This window comes from Odontesthes bonariensis, chromosome 22 (assembly GCF_027942865.1).
Source record: "Odontesthes bonariensis isolate fOdoBon6 chromosome 22, fOdoBon6.hap1, whole genome shotgun sequence".
Taxonomy (NCBI): Eukaryota; Metazoa; Chordata; class Actinopteri; order Atheriniformes; family Atherinopsidae; genus Odontesthes; species Odontesthes bonariensis.
The window spans coordinates 29,689,542-29,705,744 of NC_134527.1; the positions used below are offsets into that span (position 1 = coordinate 29,689,542).

General features: G+C 40.1%; 1 protein-coding gene across 1 annotated transcript; it reads right to left on the reverse strand.

Moving 5' to 3' along the window:
- Positions 1-402: 402 nt before the first annotated feature.
- polm (polymerase (DNA directed), mu) lies at positions 403-15,061 on the reverse strand. The gene is made up of 11 exons (XM_075456152.1): positions 14,734-15,061; positions 13,114-13,285; positions 11,259-11,357; positions 11,016-11,186; positions 10,853-10,924; positions 9,449-9,569; positions 6,074-6,206; positions 5,805-5,907; positions 2,555-2,830; positions 2,385-2,468; positions 403-1,852 (listed from the first exon to the last, which is right to left on the reverse strand). Exons 1-11 carry the CDS (start codon positions 14,919-14,921, stop codon positions 1,766-1,768), a joined length of 1,506 nt encoding a protein of 501 aa, XP_075312267.1. The 5' UTR covers positions 14,922-15,061; the 3' UTR covers positions 403-1,765.
- Positions 15,062-16,203: the final 1,142 nt, after the last annotated feature.

Below are 16,203 nucleotides of genomic sequence, written 5' to 3' on the forward strand. Positions count from 1 at the left end.
GAAACTGGTATTTAGGATGAATGATGAAGAAGACACTATGCCGGCTTGGGTTCAGTTAGAGAAAAAGTCCTCCCAGTTCTCACTTCGCTCAGTCTTGTGCTCACAACTTCCTCTCCCGCACTTAACTAACTGCCCTGTTGTATCCACTTCTTTAAAAATATGGAACCAACTTAGGAAACAGCTCGGCCTTTTGCACTCATCTGCCTTGACATCAGTGTTTAAAAACTTCATGTTTGGACCATCACAGGACTCAGCATTCAAAGTTTGGCATGATAATGGAATTAAATCAATTGTAGATCTTTATACTGAAAATGTATTCTCGTCTTTGACAGCTATCTGTCAAATACCACCTTCCAAAACACAATTTTCTTCGTTTTTTTCAAATCCGTGACTATGTTAAGAAGCTGTTTCCTTACTTTCCGAATCGCCCTCCAGAAACCCTATTAGACTCTCTCCTTTCAATTGATCCCAGTCTTAGAGGATGTATTTCGGTTCAATACAAGCTAACGCCATCAGAAACATCAATATCTGCAAATGCAGTCAAAACAGCTTGGGAAGAGAATCTTAACATTGTGTTTACAGAACAACAATGGACTTCTGCACTGGCTCTGGTGCACTCAACTTCCATCTGTGCCCAGCATAGACTAATTCAATGCAAAGTTGTTTACAGAGCTCACTATACCAATTCACGGCTAGCAAAAATGTATTCCTCTGTAAATTATGCCTGTGGCAGATGTCAACTTTCCCCTGCTAATCATTCACACATGTTCTGGTCATGTCCTAAGCTGAAACCATTCTGGACAGAAATTTTCAATTCCCTATCCGAAGCATATGGGTTTCTGGTTGCTCCTAATTCAGTATCTGCAATTTTTGGTATCCCCCCTGTTTCTAACTTGCCGAAAGCAATGAAACAAGCCATAGCTTTCACCACTCTACTCGCTCGAAGGCTGATATTACTGAATTGGAAAGTCTCTCACTCCCCTTCACACGTCTGCTGGGTGCAAGAAGTGCTCTACAACCTCAAAACAGAGACATTGAGGTTTACTTGTAGAGGTTCTACCAAGTTATTTCATGCTACATGGGATCCCTTTTTAAGGTATTTTGATTCCTTAGCTCTGTCTGACATTGAGGATATTTAAATATCTGACAAACCTGTAAGTTTAAATTTTCTATGTATTTGTACTTATTTAAACTAATATTCTTAATCATTTATCCCCTCCTTATTTATTTTTTTATTATTATTTATTTATTTATTTTTCCTTTTTTCTCTTGTTTTTTTGTTGGCCTGTGGGTGGGATGGGTGGTCAGGGTGGGTTGGAGGTTAACAGAATTTTTGCGGCTACTGATTGTATTTATATTTTTATTCTGACCCAACAATGTCTGTCTTATTATGTTTAAAATGTTCAATAAACAAAGTTAAAAAAAAAAAAAGGAATGTTGGCCGACGCACGCAAGCGACGGACAGCAGCTAGTTTTTACATCCAAGAGCACGTACCCGAAGCTGCTTCTTGATTGAAGAACTGCGAGTACAAGATGCTCTAACTAGATGTTTGGAAATCAGAAAGGAGGACACCATCTTTGACTCCTTTAACACATCCATTGTGGGCACACAGATGCTGCAGACTGCGTTCTTAAAGCAGAAACAGACGTAAGTGTCTGGTACCTGAAGCGACAGATCCCCGCGGTCGCTTCCACTCTGCTGCCTGCAGCTTTAAGTCCTCACATGTTCTTTTTGGCTTATTTTAGGGCTTCCTGCAGGACCTTCTCAGGCGTTTCTCTCTGATGGAGGGATGTAGTCCAGACCGAGATGAGTAAATATCTCCTCCTCTGATGAAGCCCTCAGATATCGACTCTGTGAGACAAACAAATATCAACACTGGAATTAATATCGTACCTTAGCTGTTTTTAAAACACAGAAGTTGGAATGAGGGATAGCCTGGTAACCTCTTTGCTAGCCTACTTAGCTTTTAAGCACACGGTTGTCAGTACTTTCAGAAAAGTAAAGTACATAAACAAATGTAATCGAGAATAAAATGACACACAAATTAACAATCAACTACATTTTTGGTTGTCTTTATGCTTTCACTCACTCACTCATTCATTTGATCCTTTCACAGATTTATTCTTTTCTGCTGCTTTCATGTCATAAGAATCTGTTATAAATAAATAAATAAATAAATAGAAATTTAAATTCCCAGTTTGCACACTTGATTTCTCCCCTCGACTTGCCTTCTCTCGAACAGACATTCAGTCAGTCGAACATTGGAAGCAAACATTCATTTTCAGCTTTTTTCTGACAGGAAACAAACAGCACTCAGACACTAAGGCAGAAATGTGACTTTCCTATGAAACATTCATCCACTCAGGTATGTTTTTCTGCTCACCTGGTTGTTGTCGTACAGAGCGTGGCTGCTCAGCGACATGCCCCTCTCGTGCCCCGCCCACCGCCGCAGCTCCCTCTCAAACAACTTCAGAGAACATTACATCAGTGTAAACATCAGAAATGTGAAAGGAAGCTGTTTGAGTACCTAAAGAAGGAGGCATAAAGTGTCACCTTGGATCCGGTCCAGCCCAACAAAGCAAAAGCAAACTGACTGATGGGTGAAACCACCAGGTCCACTCTCACAGCCCGCCACAATCCGTGATCGTGTCGACCGAGTTTGTTTTCTGTCACCGTCTTGAGATTTTCAGCTCCTGGTTCTTCCTTCTTGGACAGTTTAAAGATGGATAAACATCTCTCAAAGCGGTCCATGTTGGAGGCGGGGCGACCGGGACCATCTTTGGACTCCAGGTAAGAGTTTCTTGTAGTTTTCTGGTACAACAATAAATCCTGTAAAAAAAAGATTACACTGTTGGTTGATAGGCTCAGGGTATATCAGGAGCTTCTCTTAATTGGTTCTCTTCATATCTTTCTGGAAGATTTTTCTCAGTAATCATTTCATGGCGTTTGATTGGAACTGATTGATCCTTTGTCTGTAGGTATTCTCCAAGGTTCTGTTCTGGGCCCAGTGCGGTTTGTTGTATACTTGCTTCCTTTGGGTAGTATAATAAGTACAACTAAAGGTGTTTCCTACCATTTCTACGCAGATGATATTTAGCTATACGTCTCTTTTAAGCCTCATGTTACTTCTGAGCTGCATGAAGTCCATACAAGACTGGATGGCAGACACCTTTCTTCAGCTAAACAGATTAAACAAAGTTGCTTATTTCTGTTAAGTCTGTATTTTCTGTCTTCTTCAGTCAAACCTACTTTATGTGATCTTGATGTTTTCATGAGTCAGGATTTGAGCCTTGATCAGCCTGGTTCATTCACGTTTTTATCATTTTAGGAATAAACCAAAATCAGGTTTGTTGTATCCCTAGCAGAGATGAAAATGATTATCCATGCTTTTATTATCTTCTTTTTTTTTTTAAATTTTATGTTCTTGAAAAATGCTTTAGAAATAAAACTTACTCATTTACACTTTGGCTGTACAAAGACAGCTTTTAATATTTCCCTGAATCATTTGAAACATTTCTGTGTCCAACCAAAGGTGAAATCAAGAAACAGGAGAACAGTTTCTTCAGTATTTGGACATATTATTAGGAGTAATGTTATAATTCCTCTTATTCTTTCTGGTTGTGTTCACAATATGTGGTGAAGCTGCTTTGAAATGTCACTGTGATGTCCTGAAGTCGTAAATGCACTATTTGTAAGTTGCATGACAGTAAGTACACCTGATGCGTGTGTGAGAACGCTTTATTCCTGCTTTTGAGCAGTCGCACGAGAAACTACTTTGCCTTTAATTTCTGGAAATCCCACCTTTTTTACAAAACAAACTAAACTCAAACGCTCAGGCTGGACCCGACGTTCTGAGGCCGCCGTGACAGGGCTAAGGCTGCCAGACCAACGACCAGTCAGGTGAGCCTGCCCTTCAAACCAGTCCCGGTCGCCTTGGTTCGTTTTCCTTTCGTTTTTAACCTACTTTAACCCATTGACGCCGGATGTTGCTTAGCGCAACATTGTCCCTAACGCCGGTTGTTGCGTAGCGCAACATTGTTCATTTATCATTATTTTCAAGACGCATGCAGCATGTAATGCACAATAATTGGTTCAAATACACATGAGGTGGGTGTTTTCGATTAGCCTGTTCTGCAATAGTGCGTTTGTAGCTAATTTGACAGCTCGGCTACAATGGCTGCGGTCAACGAGACATACTGTGACAGCGATGGAAGTGATGTGGAGTTGGCGCGGCCACACACCATCCAACTCGAAGTGGAGCCCCGTGTCAAAGCAGGAGATGAAATCGGTCTCTGCCTAACTTTTGGAATAATCAAACTACCAACTCGCCGGAATTACTGGAGGCAGAGCAAGTGGCTGTATCAGACAAATGTAGCCCGAGTGATGGCACGAGATCGTTTCGACATGATGTAATTATTTATTCTTGCGCTGCATTCTGACGACTTCTCATTCTTATTTGAGTGGCGTTGCCCTTATGTCAAAAAAAAGAGAGCCCGGTGCGAATTACTGCAGTATGACAACTATGATGTTTTAGAAGTCGTGTCACTGAAGTATACAGTATAACTGCACAATGCAAGATATATTGCAGTTTTTTTTTTAATCATTCATTATTATTGCTGATATTATGATTATGATTTAGTTATAGTATAGTAACAGTATAGTAATAGTAGTATAATAAATAGCAGCATTGGGTATTATCCTGAATCATAAAGCAAAACTACATGAACCAAATGTCCAACATTGATAAAAAAAAAAGTAATACAATCCAGCCAGCGAAAATTTTCTTAGGTGTTTTCAATGAATTGTTTTTAGTTCAAAAAACCCTCAGGCATTGGGGACCTTTTCTAAAAACTGGCTTAGGCATTGAGGAGCCTTTTTTGCAGGTGCTTTAGGCGCCAATGGGTTAAGCTTGATCAAATCAAATCAAATCAAATTTATTTGTATAGCACATTTCATGTACAAACAGTTCAAAGTGCTTTACATAAAATAAAAGCATTGCAGCAGGGAGTGCAAGAAGCATTAAAAATACATAAAATAATATAAAGAGAAACAAATAAAATCATTTAAATGAATTTAAAATCAGGCAACAGTCTAGATAAGTTAAAAGATATTTCATGCATAGACACATGAGAACAGAAATGTCTTTAACCTGGATTTAAAAATGTCTACATTTGGTGAAAGTTTAATCTCCACTGGCAGTTTGTTCCACTTGTTAGCAGCATAACAGCTAAATGCTGCTTCTCCATGTTCAGTCTGGACTCTGGACTGGACCAGCTGACCTGGGTCCTTGGACCTAAGAGCTCTGCTGGCTTTATATTCTCTGAACACATCACAGATGTATTTTGGGCCTAAACCATTCTGGGATTTGTAAACCATCAGCAGGCTTTTCAAATCTATTCTGTGACTGACTGGAAGCCAGAGTAAAGATTTTAAAACTGGTGTGATGTGTTCAAATCTCTTAGTCCGGGTTAAAACTCTAGCAGCAGCGTTCTGGATGAGCTGCAGATGTTTAATGCTCTTTTTGGGAAGTCATGTATCCTCTTCGCTAGGTTTAATTGGGGGCTTGTCTGGGATTTGGACTCAGTTAGTTAGATACATCAAATCTTTCTGTTTACACATTAGGTTCATTAGAGTTGTATTCAGCTTGGAAAAAGCTGGGTGTTGTGGGATTTAGAGATAGGCTAAAGTTGTGAATGTTACAACAACGTTTGCATGTATAAGAGTCAAAGTCCTTGTTTGTGTGAATATACCTGGTCAATAAAGCTGATTCTGAATCAGATTTTGATTCTGACTGAAAAGTTACCTGTGACTCCAGCCAGGAGACCACTTTGGACATCAGTCCCACCTCCCTGCCCTCCTGTGGGTGTGTTATCAGGAAATCAACATCATGACCCATCACCTTTCCTCTGGGGAAAAAAAACTTCAGACATCATCCAACTGCAGTACAAAAAATTTAAATATTTTCTAATCTCCTCAGATACAACTTTAATCTCATATAAGCTTATGAGAAAAGTTTTAAGTATTTCTTTTTGATTCATAACAGTCACCATGAGTGGATGTTAGACCTTTTACCTCCTGAATCCTCCGGTCAGAACAATCTCAGCTCCTGGTAGCACCGAGTTGACAGCTTTCTCCACAATCCCCCTGATGGCGTCAGCCTCTGCTTTAGTGACCGGCTGGTTGATGTCGTCATAGTGCTCCAGACCTGTAAGATGACAAACTATTCATCAACATCATTGTCATTACAATGTGTTCAAAAAGGAAAGAGGAAAACAAACAGTGATGCTTCCTCTGCAGAGATGGTGATTCTGTTCAGTCATTATCTGAGGAAATCTCTCATTAAGACTCAGCTCAAGAGAGATTTTATTTACTAACAGGTGGAATTTCTAGATAAAAGTCAAATCAAAAGAAAACACAATGGCCCTCATGCAACAACCGTTGGTATACGCACAGATTTGTTCTTAAAGGAGCACTAGGTAGCATTTTCACCTAAAATTATAGCCTTCAGGAGTTTAACAAAGGTTAAACAAGTCAAAGGTAAGCGAATGAAGCCTGTCTCGCTCCCAACAGGGGTCTGTATGCTGAAAATCCCATATGTAACTTCGGCAGGAGTGACCCGCTTCTGAAGTGTTGTGATGCGCGAGAAGAGTCGTTTGTGTTTACGGCACTTAGCTAGGTACTGTATGCTAGTTGTAGTTGTAGGCTATGTGTTCGCTTGCGTTGAAGAGCCAACACCAAGCGTTTCATATTCTGCCTTTCACAGACTGAATATGAAACGTTCGATGTTGGCACTTCCCATCTTTGTGAAATTTCTCCAAGCGTGATCTTGTTCATCTACCATAGTGATCTGCGTTTTAGATTGCAAAGAGACAGGTGATGATGGTGCTCTAATTCCTCCTGAGTTCGAGACGTAGCCTAGCTTCAGAAATACACGGACTGACCTGATTAGAATAAGAATAGCGTTTTGATCCGAACAAGAATTGTTATCTACAAATGAAAATTGATTAATTTGTGATTGTAATCGGAATAGTGTAGAGCTAGTCTGCGTTTATTGCGGCGTGTATGTTGGTAGTGCCTGCGCGCATCTGTCTAAGATGTAACTTTTGTAAGTGTCTGCTAATACAAAGGAATCACTCCACGAATACACCATGATGAGGGAAGAATCCCATTCAAGATCAGCAACATCCATACATCCATACATCCATTATCTGCCGCTTGTCCGGGGTCGGGTCGCGGGGGCAGCAGCCTGAGCAGAGAAACCCAGACGAGCTGTCCCCGGCCACTTCCTCCAGCAACAGGATTATAGCGTATTATCTTGAGTTCTCGCTTCAGAAAATCTCTGATTATAATATCTTACGTGGGCAGTCTACACTTGTGAATCAGATGACCTAACTGCACTGACTAAATAACACAACGGCAGCATTCGCCACGATGGTTAGTTAGTGGGTGTGTACAGGTGGGGATTTTTACGACAGTGTAGAATTTCAGTTTGACCAATAGAGATCGCTATACTGCCGCTAAACTACCTTGTATCCCTTTAAGTCGTGCGTACGCGTGATTTAAGAGAATTTGCGCATTCACCAATCTTTTCGTATTTTACGTTTTCTTTCAGGTACGAACAGAATTTACAAGTGATGCAGACCTGTCGTAGGAGTTTCCTAAAATAGTCCGCTGTTATTCCAATCAAATTTGCTTGACTAATGGATTGTATATTTAATTACTTTGACGCAATCATAAATAAATATATACATTATACCCCATAATTATGCTGACATTATTCTGTTTGACTTAAATTATGCACCAATTGAAGGTTAATTTGACTCTGTATATAACAAGCTCAATGGGAAGCGTAACCAGCGGCTGACTTGCTACTTTTGGATGCCTTGGCGCGTCAGGCTCTTGGAAGGTAGCGTGTGTTCCAAGACCGTGTAGATATCCTGCGGAGACAGACAAATGGCTGACATCGTGATTTAGATTGCCAAGGACTGTGCTGCTGCAGATATGCAGCTTGCTAGAGCCACAACTCCAGAGAGAAACACGCCGATCAAACCCAATTCCACCACACGTCCAGGTCCTCACCACCCTTGGATTTTTGGCCACTGGAACCTTTCAGAGGGAGACTGGAGACAGCTCGGGGGTGTCCCAGTACTCTGTGAGTCGTGCGGTCATCAAAGCTCTCATCAGTTTATCACCCATGGTACATCAGATTCCCATACACCGCTGTCCAACAAGTACAAATTAAGAGGGACTTTCATGCCGTGGCTGGACTGCCAAACATAATCGGAGCAACAGACTGCACACATATACGCATCAAAGCACCACTGAGCTGAAGGCCAGGTGGGTGTGTCTCCATACAGCGGGGGGCAAACTGCTCTATAGCCCAGAGAAGGCATGCTGCGTTTTGCATAATATTGCCATGAACGAGGGTCTCCCACTACCTGAACCAGCCCAGGCAGAGCAGAAGGTGTGGTGCCAGAAGACCCCCCTCATGGACCGCCCATCAAAGAGCCATCATGATGAGGCAACAACTGATTGCACGGCTTTAGTTGCAGTCATCGAGCGCCTGGCCATGGCGAGACGTTTTTTTTTTTTTAAGCCATTTTCATATCAAACCATTTCTTTTTTATTTCGGTGACATTACGAACTACTGGTGACACAGAATTAACAGCACTCGTAATAACTTCCCATTTCTTCGCTTTAGCAGGTCCTGTAATTCCACTGCTGACACTGCTAAAAATGACAGATTTTCCTTTCTGGATCTCTGAAAGCAGAACTTCAATCTCAGAGTCCGTAAAGTTGTTCTTTTTGCACCTTGATGCCATTCTCATGACTCAACTCTTCCTGGCACAGGAGAGAGGAAGCACAGCCTTATATGGTATTATTTTGCGCATGGAGTATGCAAATTTTCTATATTCGAGCATGGCACGTGTACTTAGATACGCACGAGTGGGATTCATCATTTACGCAGGTCGCTTACACACTTTTTCCAAAGTTGAGAGCGTTTCTTGAATCTGACGTGGCGTGTTCGTACGAGACCTTCTTACGAAAAAAGTACGAGAAATTTAGAATAAAAATACGAAAATTTTCTTGCATGAGGCCCAATATCTCACCTTTCTTATGTGAACCATCAGCCAGAGTGACACTACTAAAAACAGAGCAGAGCGAGGCAGCTGCATTCAAAATCTTGCTGTGAGAAACATCTACACAGCTGTAGCACAGCTGATTATGATGAAACGAGAGGTACATTTAGCTCTACCTGCTGGGGTACGTTAAGAGGTTTTCATGGGACAAAATCTTGAGTCTGAACAGAAAAGGCGAACCTCATCAGTAAAGTCGACCTGAACATCAACATTTGGGTTAAAATGTAGAAAACAATCAAGTCTGTTAAATCAGATCTGAGCCACAGAGCCATAAAAAAACTGTAAAATGAATCATGCATACACACACCTGCCTGTTGTGATCGATTGAGTGTTTGTTCTGAAGCTCGTAACTGATGAAGGTCGTGTATCCCGTCTCTGATCCATCGGTCGGCTGTTTTTGATCCGACTCCAAAAATACCCGTCAACACCTGAAAGAAAATCATAGAAAACACACAGCAGGCTTAAAACAGCACTTAATACTTTATATTGTTGTCCTGAAAACGTTTCCTGCTCACGTCACTGCTTCGCTGAGTTTACGGACATTTAAGAAGCGCAATAATCGTGTCGTGAATAATCTGATATAACAGCCCGGATCTGAGGACAAAGAGCTAAATGTTTATCATGTTCAGGTTGCTTATCTGTGAGATTCTAATCATGCAAGTCAGCAAGTTGGCAAAAAGTACTGAGAAACAGGAGCTCTGAGTTCTGAAAATCAATCAAGTCACTCAACAACAAAACAAAAGTTCGCATAAAAAAAATAGAGGAAAAACAAAGTAATTAACCAAAAACCACTGTGCACATTACAAAGAAAGAGCACTAAGGATAGTTCATCAGGTTGGATATCTGGAGCACACACTCATTTTAAAGTCAAATCTGCTGAAATTTGTGGATTTGGTCACATTTAAAACTGGTCAAATTATGTGTAAAGCAGGAAATATTTGGATCACAGAACGTGAGGGATGTCATGACCTGAGGGTCATGGGGGGGGGTCTATACAACAGGATGAAGACCACCCATAAAGAAATGTTAAACATTTAAAACTGCGACAGCAGGAATATCTATCAGGAATATTATGGGATGGAAGACAATTGTATGATTACATATCGTGATATAATAAGCCATATTTTTGGATAGGTGTGTATTAAATTGGTATATTTATGTACAGATTGTGTATGTATGTAATATAATGTACAGACGAGGAGATTTAAATAATGAGTTAAACAGAGGGAGGACTGGATAAGCGTTTGCTTCCTCTTCCTCCTTTTCAAATATAAAATGGTCAAATTTCTCTTTTTAGGGAGATGTCGGTCCTGGAGTCTGATGTTATCGTGTAAAATATGATGACTTTTAGCATATTATTATATATCATTATGTTTGAAATAAAGAATTTAAAGTAAAAAAAAAAAACTAAAACTACATCTGCACACAAACTGTGAACTACCTAAATCAGAAAGAATCAGAATCTCTTTATTCGCCAAATGTACAACGTACACAGAAATTTGACCTGGTGTAACAGCGCCACAAAACATTAAATAAAATAAACTACAGCAGATTATTCAGGATTTCATTCAAAGGATTTTTAGAGCTTTTATGAATATTTTACCAGAAAAACTGTCATTGTTTTAAAAATCTATCCTCTTTATCAAGTCGGTGACCCTTCAGATTTTTCTCATGACGCTTTGAGGTTTAGAATTGAAAAGAGCTGGCCTACCTTTAGTGCTTTATACCGCTCAGACTCTTTGGTAGATTCAGCCTCACTTGATGCTCCATTCTCCAAAATGTCCTGCAGATCCAGGGAATAAAAACAGGGTCATGAAGTCTGTTGAGGGTGTGATGGAGCAGCTAAACGAAGGCTGTGTGAAACATCCTCTGACTCTGATGACTCTGAGTGAGTGATCTCCCAGGCAGGGCAGCCCTCTGAGCTGCGACACGCTCGTCACCGGTGAGGGGAGCGCTTTCAACACGGCGGCAGCCCGGCGGAACGCCACACCTCGCCCCTCCTCCTCGCTGAGCTCCGCGTTTTCAGCCAGAATCGACAAAGCCTCCTGAAACCAAAAGGGCTTTTATAGGGCATGAAGTTACTGACCAGTGTCAGAGGTTGCTGTTTGCTGACGTACAGTAAGGGTGGTGTTATAGTTGTCCAGGGCGGTCCTTCTCTGACAGGCGTAGCTCGGCACCGAGAACACGGCAACCTCTGATTCACTTATCTGCGGCTCCTGAGAGACAAGAAGGGAATTAAAACAACAAAAACACACAAATCTAATGAACATGACTAAAACATGAATGAAATAAATATAAAGTATCTTGTGTGCATGAAAATGTTAAAAATGTTCATATTTTCTGTTGATTTTTAAATGAAGAACGTGAAGTGAGCTCTTGTCTGTCCGTGTCATGTTGAATTGTGCCTGCACACACCCAGCTGGAGCTCCATTTAGCGTAATAAACCAGATGTTTTCTGCACCAGACATGGATTTATACCAAAACTGGACTTTTAAAACACATGTAAACATGTCAGTCTGAACAAAATCATGTGAACTGAGCTTCTTAAAGCGGAAAACCACACCAGATAATACAGTTTGGGATTGAATCCCAGTTTAAAACAGTACCTTTTAATCCATCTGAATTCCCAGTAAAGCTGCTCTCATTCACATATTTTTCTGTTTCTTTTGTCAAAAACTGGGACTGAAGACCAGCCCATAAAGACAACGTATCAACTCCCAGTCTTCAGGATGCTTTCATTTTTAGGAGGCAACAAACACCAGACATGATGATCAGAAGCTGCTCTTTTTGCAAACTTTTAACCAGCAGTGATGAATCACTCCTGCATGCAAACACTCAAGTAGACTCAAATGGACCCAAGTGCTCAGTTAATGCTCCAAAGTTCCATCTTTTTGTACATTTTGTAAAAATCACAGCCTCATCTGACAAAAAACACCATTAAAGTAACTTAAAATCAACGTCTGTGCAGTGAATTCAGCTGTGCTCACATGATCTCCCACAGAGGAAGCTGGCAGCAGCAGGATGTCTTCAACTCCATCTTGCCCACTATCCTGTGCCAAATGCAGTTGAGGCAATAAGGAGAGTGATCAGCAGCTTCCTGAGATGGTGGTCTCAGTGGGGAGACGCTGTACGGTGGCAGCAACACCTGCCCCGCCCCTTCAGTAGCCTGAAAGAGGAGTTTATGGTGTCACTAACAAGGGATATAGAGACTGAAGGGACCTCAGAGTAGCCAGAGCAGGAATGAGGCAGGAACTGGATGGCAGAGGAAGAATGCGGTGGGGCGGAGTCACAGCGGAGGCGGAGGGAGCTTGTGGGGAACGTGGCTAGAGGACGAGGTGGTTCTGGCGCTATGCTTCTTGTCCAGGCGGAGGTTCATGGACAAGGTTGGAGTCTGTAGAGCAGCAGAAGGTAACCAGGAATAACATCCAGGACTGTTACCGAGTCGATCCAGTCTGTGCACGATAGCCTCCCAGGTTGGACTAAACCCCACACCTGGAGCAACATTTACAGTGAACCTGTTCTGGAAGAGGACTCTCAAACACGCCCTGAGCAGGTGCAGTGGCCTCCGCTTTTATTTCCAACAAATCTCCAGCACAGGATAATCACCTTTGCCGAGGCAGGAGGGGGAGGAGCCACAGTGCGAGCACCTGTAGTCCAGGATCCATCACTGAAGATGCCTCTCAGAGCATCCACACGGGAAGTATTCAGCAACACAGCTCCAGTGCTCGTATACGGGGACACTTAAAGGGCCAGGTCCAGCTGCCACCTTAGCTCAGCTGTGCAGGTAATAGTACTGAGAGGCTTGTTTATAGCACAGAGAATGGAGGATAAAGTCCATTTTTACGTTGTTTTTTACACCACTTATATCAGAATCTATCCACTATATTGTCAACAAAGTTAGAATAATACTTCCTTCTGAATCCAGCACACAGTACGTTATATAGAGTTACCATACAGATAAATTAACAGTACCTGTAGTTTATGCCTGTCCAGTATCTCCACCGGGTGAAGCGCGCGCATGCTCTCTGTATACCAGCTGATGTCCAGCAGGTGAGCTGCCGCTCGGCCTCCGCTCTGCGAGTCCAACCACGCCCTGACCTCATCGCCAGAGTTGTTCTCACAGATAACATGTGTGACACGTTCACTGTGGACGGACAACGCAAACATCATGAATGCAGAGTCTGAAGGCTAAATTAAATGTTAGAAGTATGTCAAATTTCATCATACATCAGATTAATCTTTAGTTAACTCAAAGTTTACTGATTTGGAACAACTAGTTTTACGTTCAGTATATTTTACTGCTGAATTTTTGGTGTATTTATCGTATTTTGTGTGCTAAAGTTGAGCAACTTAAAGTATAATTACAGTGTATGTTCTAATTGGCATGTTTGATTTGTAAATTAAAGTTTAGTTTCTCTGTTTTACTCAAAATTGAAGAAAAAATGGCCACTAATATCAATACAATATGCCATTAATATGTATAAATGATACTTTTCACACGTTTATATTAATAACAAATCTGTATTCAACAGTAACTGACCAATAACTTTGTTTTTACTTTATGGGTTTGAAACACAAATATAGAAAAGTTCAAATGTAATTTAAAATAATTAACTTAAGCTGTATTTTCTTTTAATATATTCCAATAAAGTGCATTATAGTAAAGTTAACTTAAAGTGTGACATTAGCATACTTTTATGGATACTACTTTTTAAAGTACATTCGAAACATACTGTTGAAAATATGAATATATTCTGAATAAAATTAAGTAGATTTAGACCATCATGAAAAATAATATCAAACATATTGGTGAGTTACTAATTTAGTATGAATATAAATGTGTTGAAAAGTAATTAAAATAAGAACATGTTTAATATGATATGGTCTTATTTTGGTGGCACTTTAGCAGTAAATGTTTAGTATTCTTTAACGTTAGCTTAAAATATATTTTCTTTTAAAATATTCCAATAAAGTGTATTATAGGACAATTTTTAAAGTCTGTGAAAAGTGTGACATTAGCATACTTCTTGTGTATTTCTAGATAGAAAATGTGAATGTATTTTAAATAGGTATATTTATCTATTTATTGATCTATTTTAACAAGATTATCTTTTATTTTTCAACTGCACAACAAGTTATGTTTAATTTTTATTGATAAAAATGTGCTCAAAGTATGATAGAGCATCCTGTTTATGGAAAAAGAACATATTAATGTCATATTGCCTTAATATTTGTGGCATTTTTGCAATAATTTTTTTTTTATATATAAAACAAAGTAAGTTCACTTTATTTCACGAATAAAACGTGTAAATTAGTGCATATACAATCATGTATATACTTTAGTGTACTTTAAGTTCCACTTTAGCACAGAAAAAGTACAATAAATACGCTTCATATTCTGCTTTTCTACAATTCAATTAGAGCCTAAATATATTTAGCACATTTATCAGACACCAGGGAGCTAATTTTCTTTTCTTTTTTGACTGACTTTGTATCTTTAACACTGATATTTAAGTTTTATTTAATCCATTCTCCAAACAGGATGTTGTTACTTTGTTTCTCTACCTGTATGGGAATTTTTTCTCCTCTCACCTGAACAGCTCCTCCACCTGAAATCCTTTCCTTCGTCCGAGCTGAGAGAGGAAAGCCCTTCGACTGGTTCCCATTTTCCTTTCCAACAGGAATAAAACAACCTGAGGGAACTTAGTCTGGCCTCTGCTGTCAGTCCCAGTGTTCCCAGTATCTGAACAGACGAGTTTTCTTCGTTTTAATGGCACCATTGTTCCCAAAATTAGACGTTAAACCCTCAGATACATTTAACCTTCCATAAAACAACAGGTAGTTGAGTCAATGCGCCACATAACCGGCGGCAGCTGCTGATGGAGGTTAGTGGGAATGAAACCTGACTTCAATGTTTGACAGAAACCGGACGCAGCTGTGATGTCGTACCGGTGCCGGTGCAACACTAAAACAGTCCCGGCTGGAAACAAGGCGCGAAAACTCCATCTATCCATCCATTATCTATACCGCTGAATCCACTACGGAATCTCCTTGAACCCAAAATAAAACTACATAAAAAAAGGAATAATTTTGATTAATTTACTAGTTTTGACATAAAGCACCATAAATAGGTACAAAAAGTAATACATTGGTGAATTTCAATCGGAATTTGAGATGTGATTTAAGTGTATCATAGTTTTTATTTGTTCTTTCCACGCTGTTACATATATGGCATGGGCTCTCCAGGGATCAACTGGAGCGCGTATACATTTTTTTTTATCATGAGACACTTTGCATATCTTTCAGAATATATACATATACTGGATATATATATATATACATATACATATATATATATATATATATATATAAATTTAACCCCTTTTTTTTTACACTTTAAGGTGTGAAACGCCAGTTTTTTTTACTGAGTGATTCACAGCGATTGCATTCAAGTAACTTAATTTCGACTCCCGCTTCATTCTTTCCGGTTATGGCTTTTCCAACCAAACAACTGACCTATGCCACAGTAGTTGTGGATATTAAAATCCATCCATCCATCCATTTTCTATACCTGCTGATTCCATCGGTCGGGTCGCGGGGGGGCTGGAGCCTATCTCAGCGGTCATCGGGCGAGAGGCGGGGTACACCCTGAACAGGGCACCAGTCCATCACAGGCCACACAGAGACAAACCAGACAAACAACCATACACACTCACACTCACCAATTAACCTAACATGCATGTTTTTGGACAGTGGGAGAGAACCAGAGTACCCAGAGAGAACCCACGCATACACGGGGAGAACATGCAGACTCGGATATTTTAATATGCATTTCAGTTTGCATGTTCATTTTAATGAATGAATGAAATAATAAATAATTAGATGTATGTGATGAGGCTTTCTTTGTTGTTCATTCAAATCATTGAACATGTTCTTCAATGATTTTTTACTTTCAATAAATTTCATTGTAGCTATGCTCTCCGGCTGCTACAGCACAGTAAGGATTACTGGATTTACCATAAAACTACTCCAAAAAAGCAGTTCCAGAATATTTTTCTGACA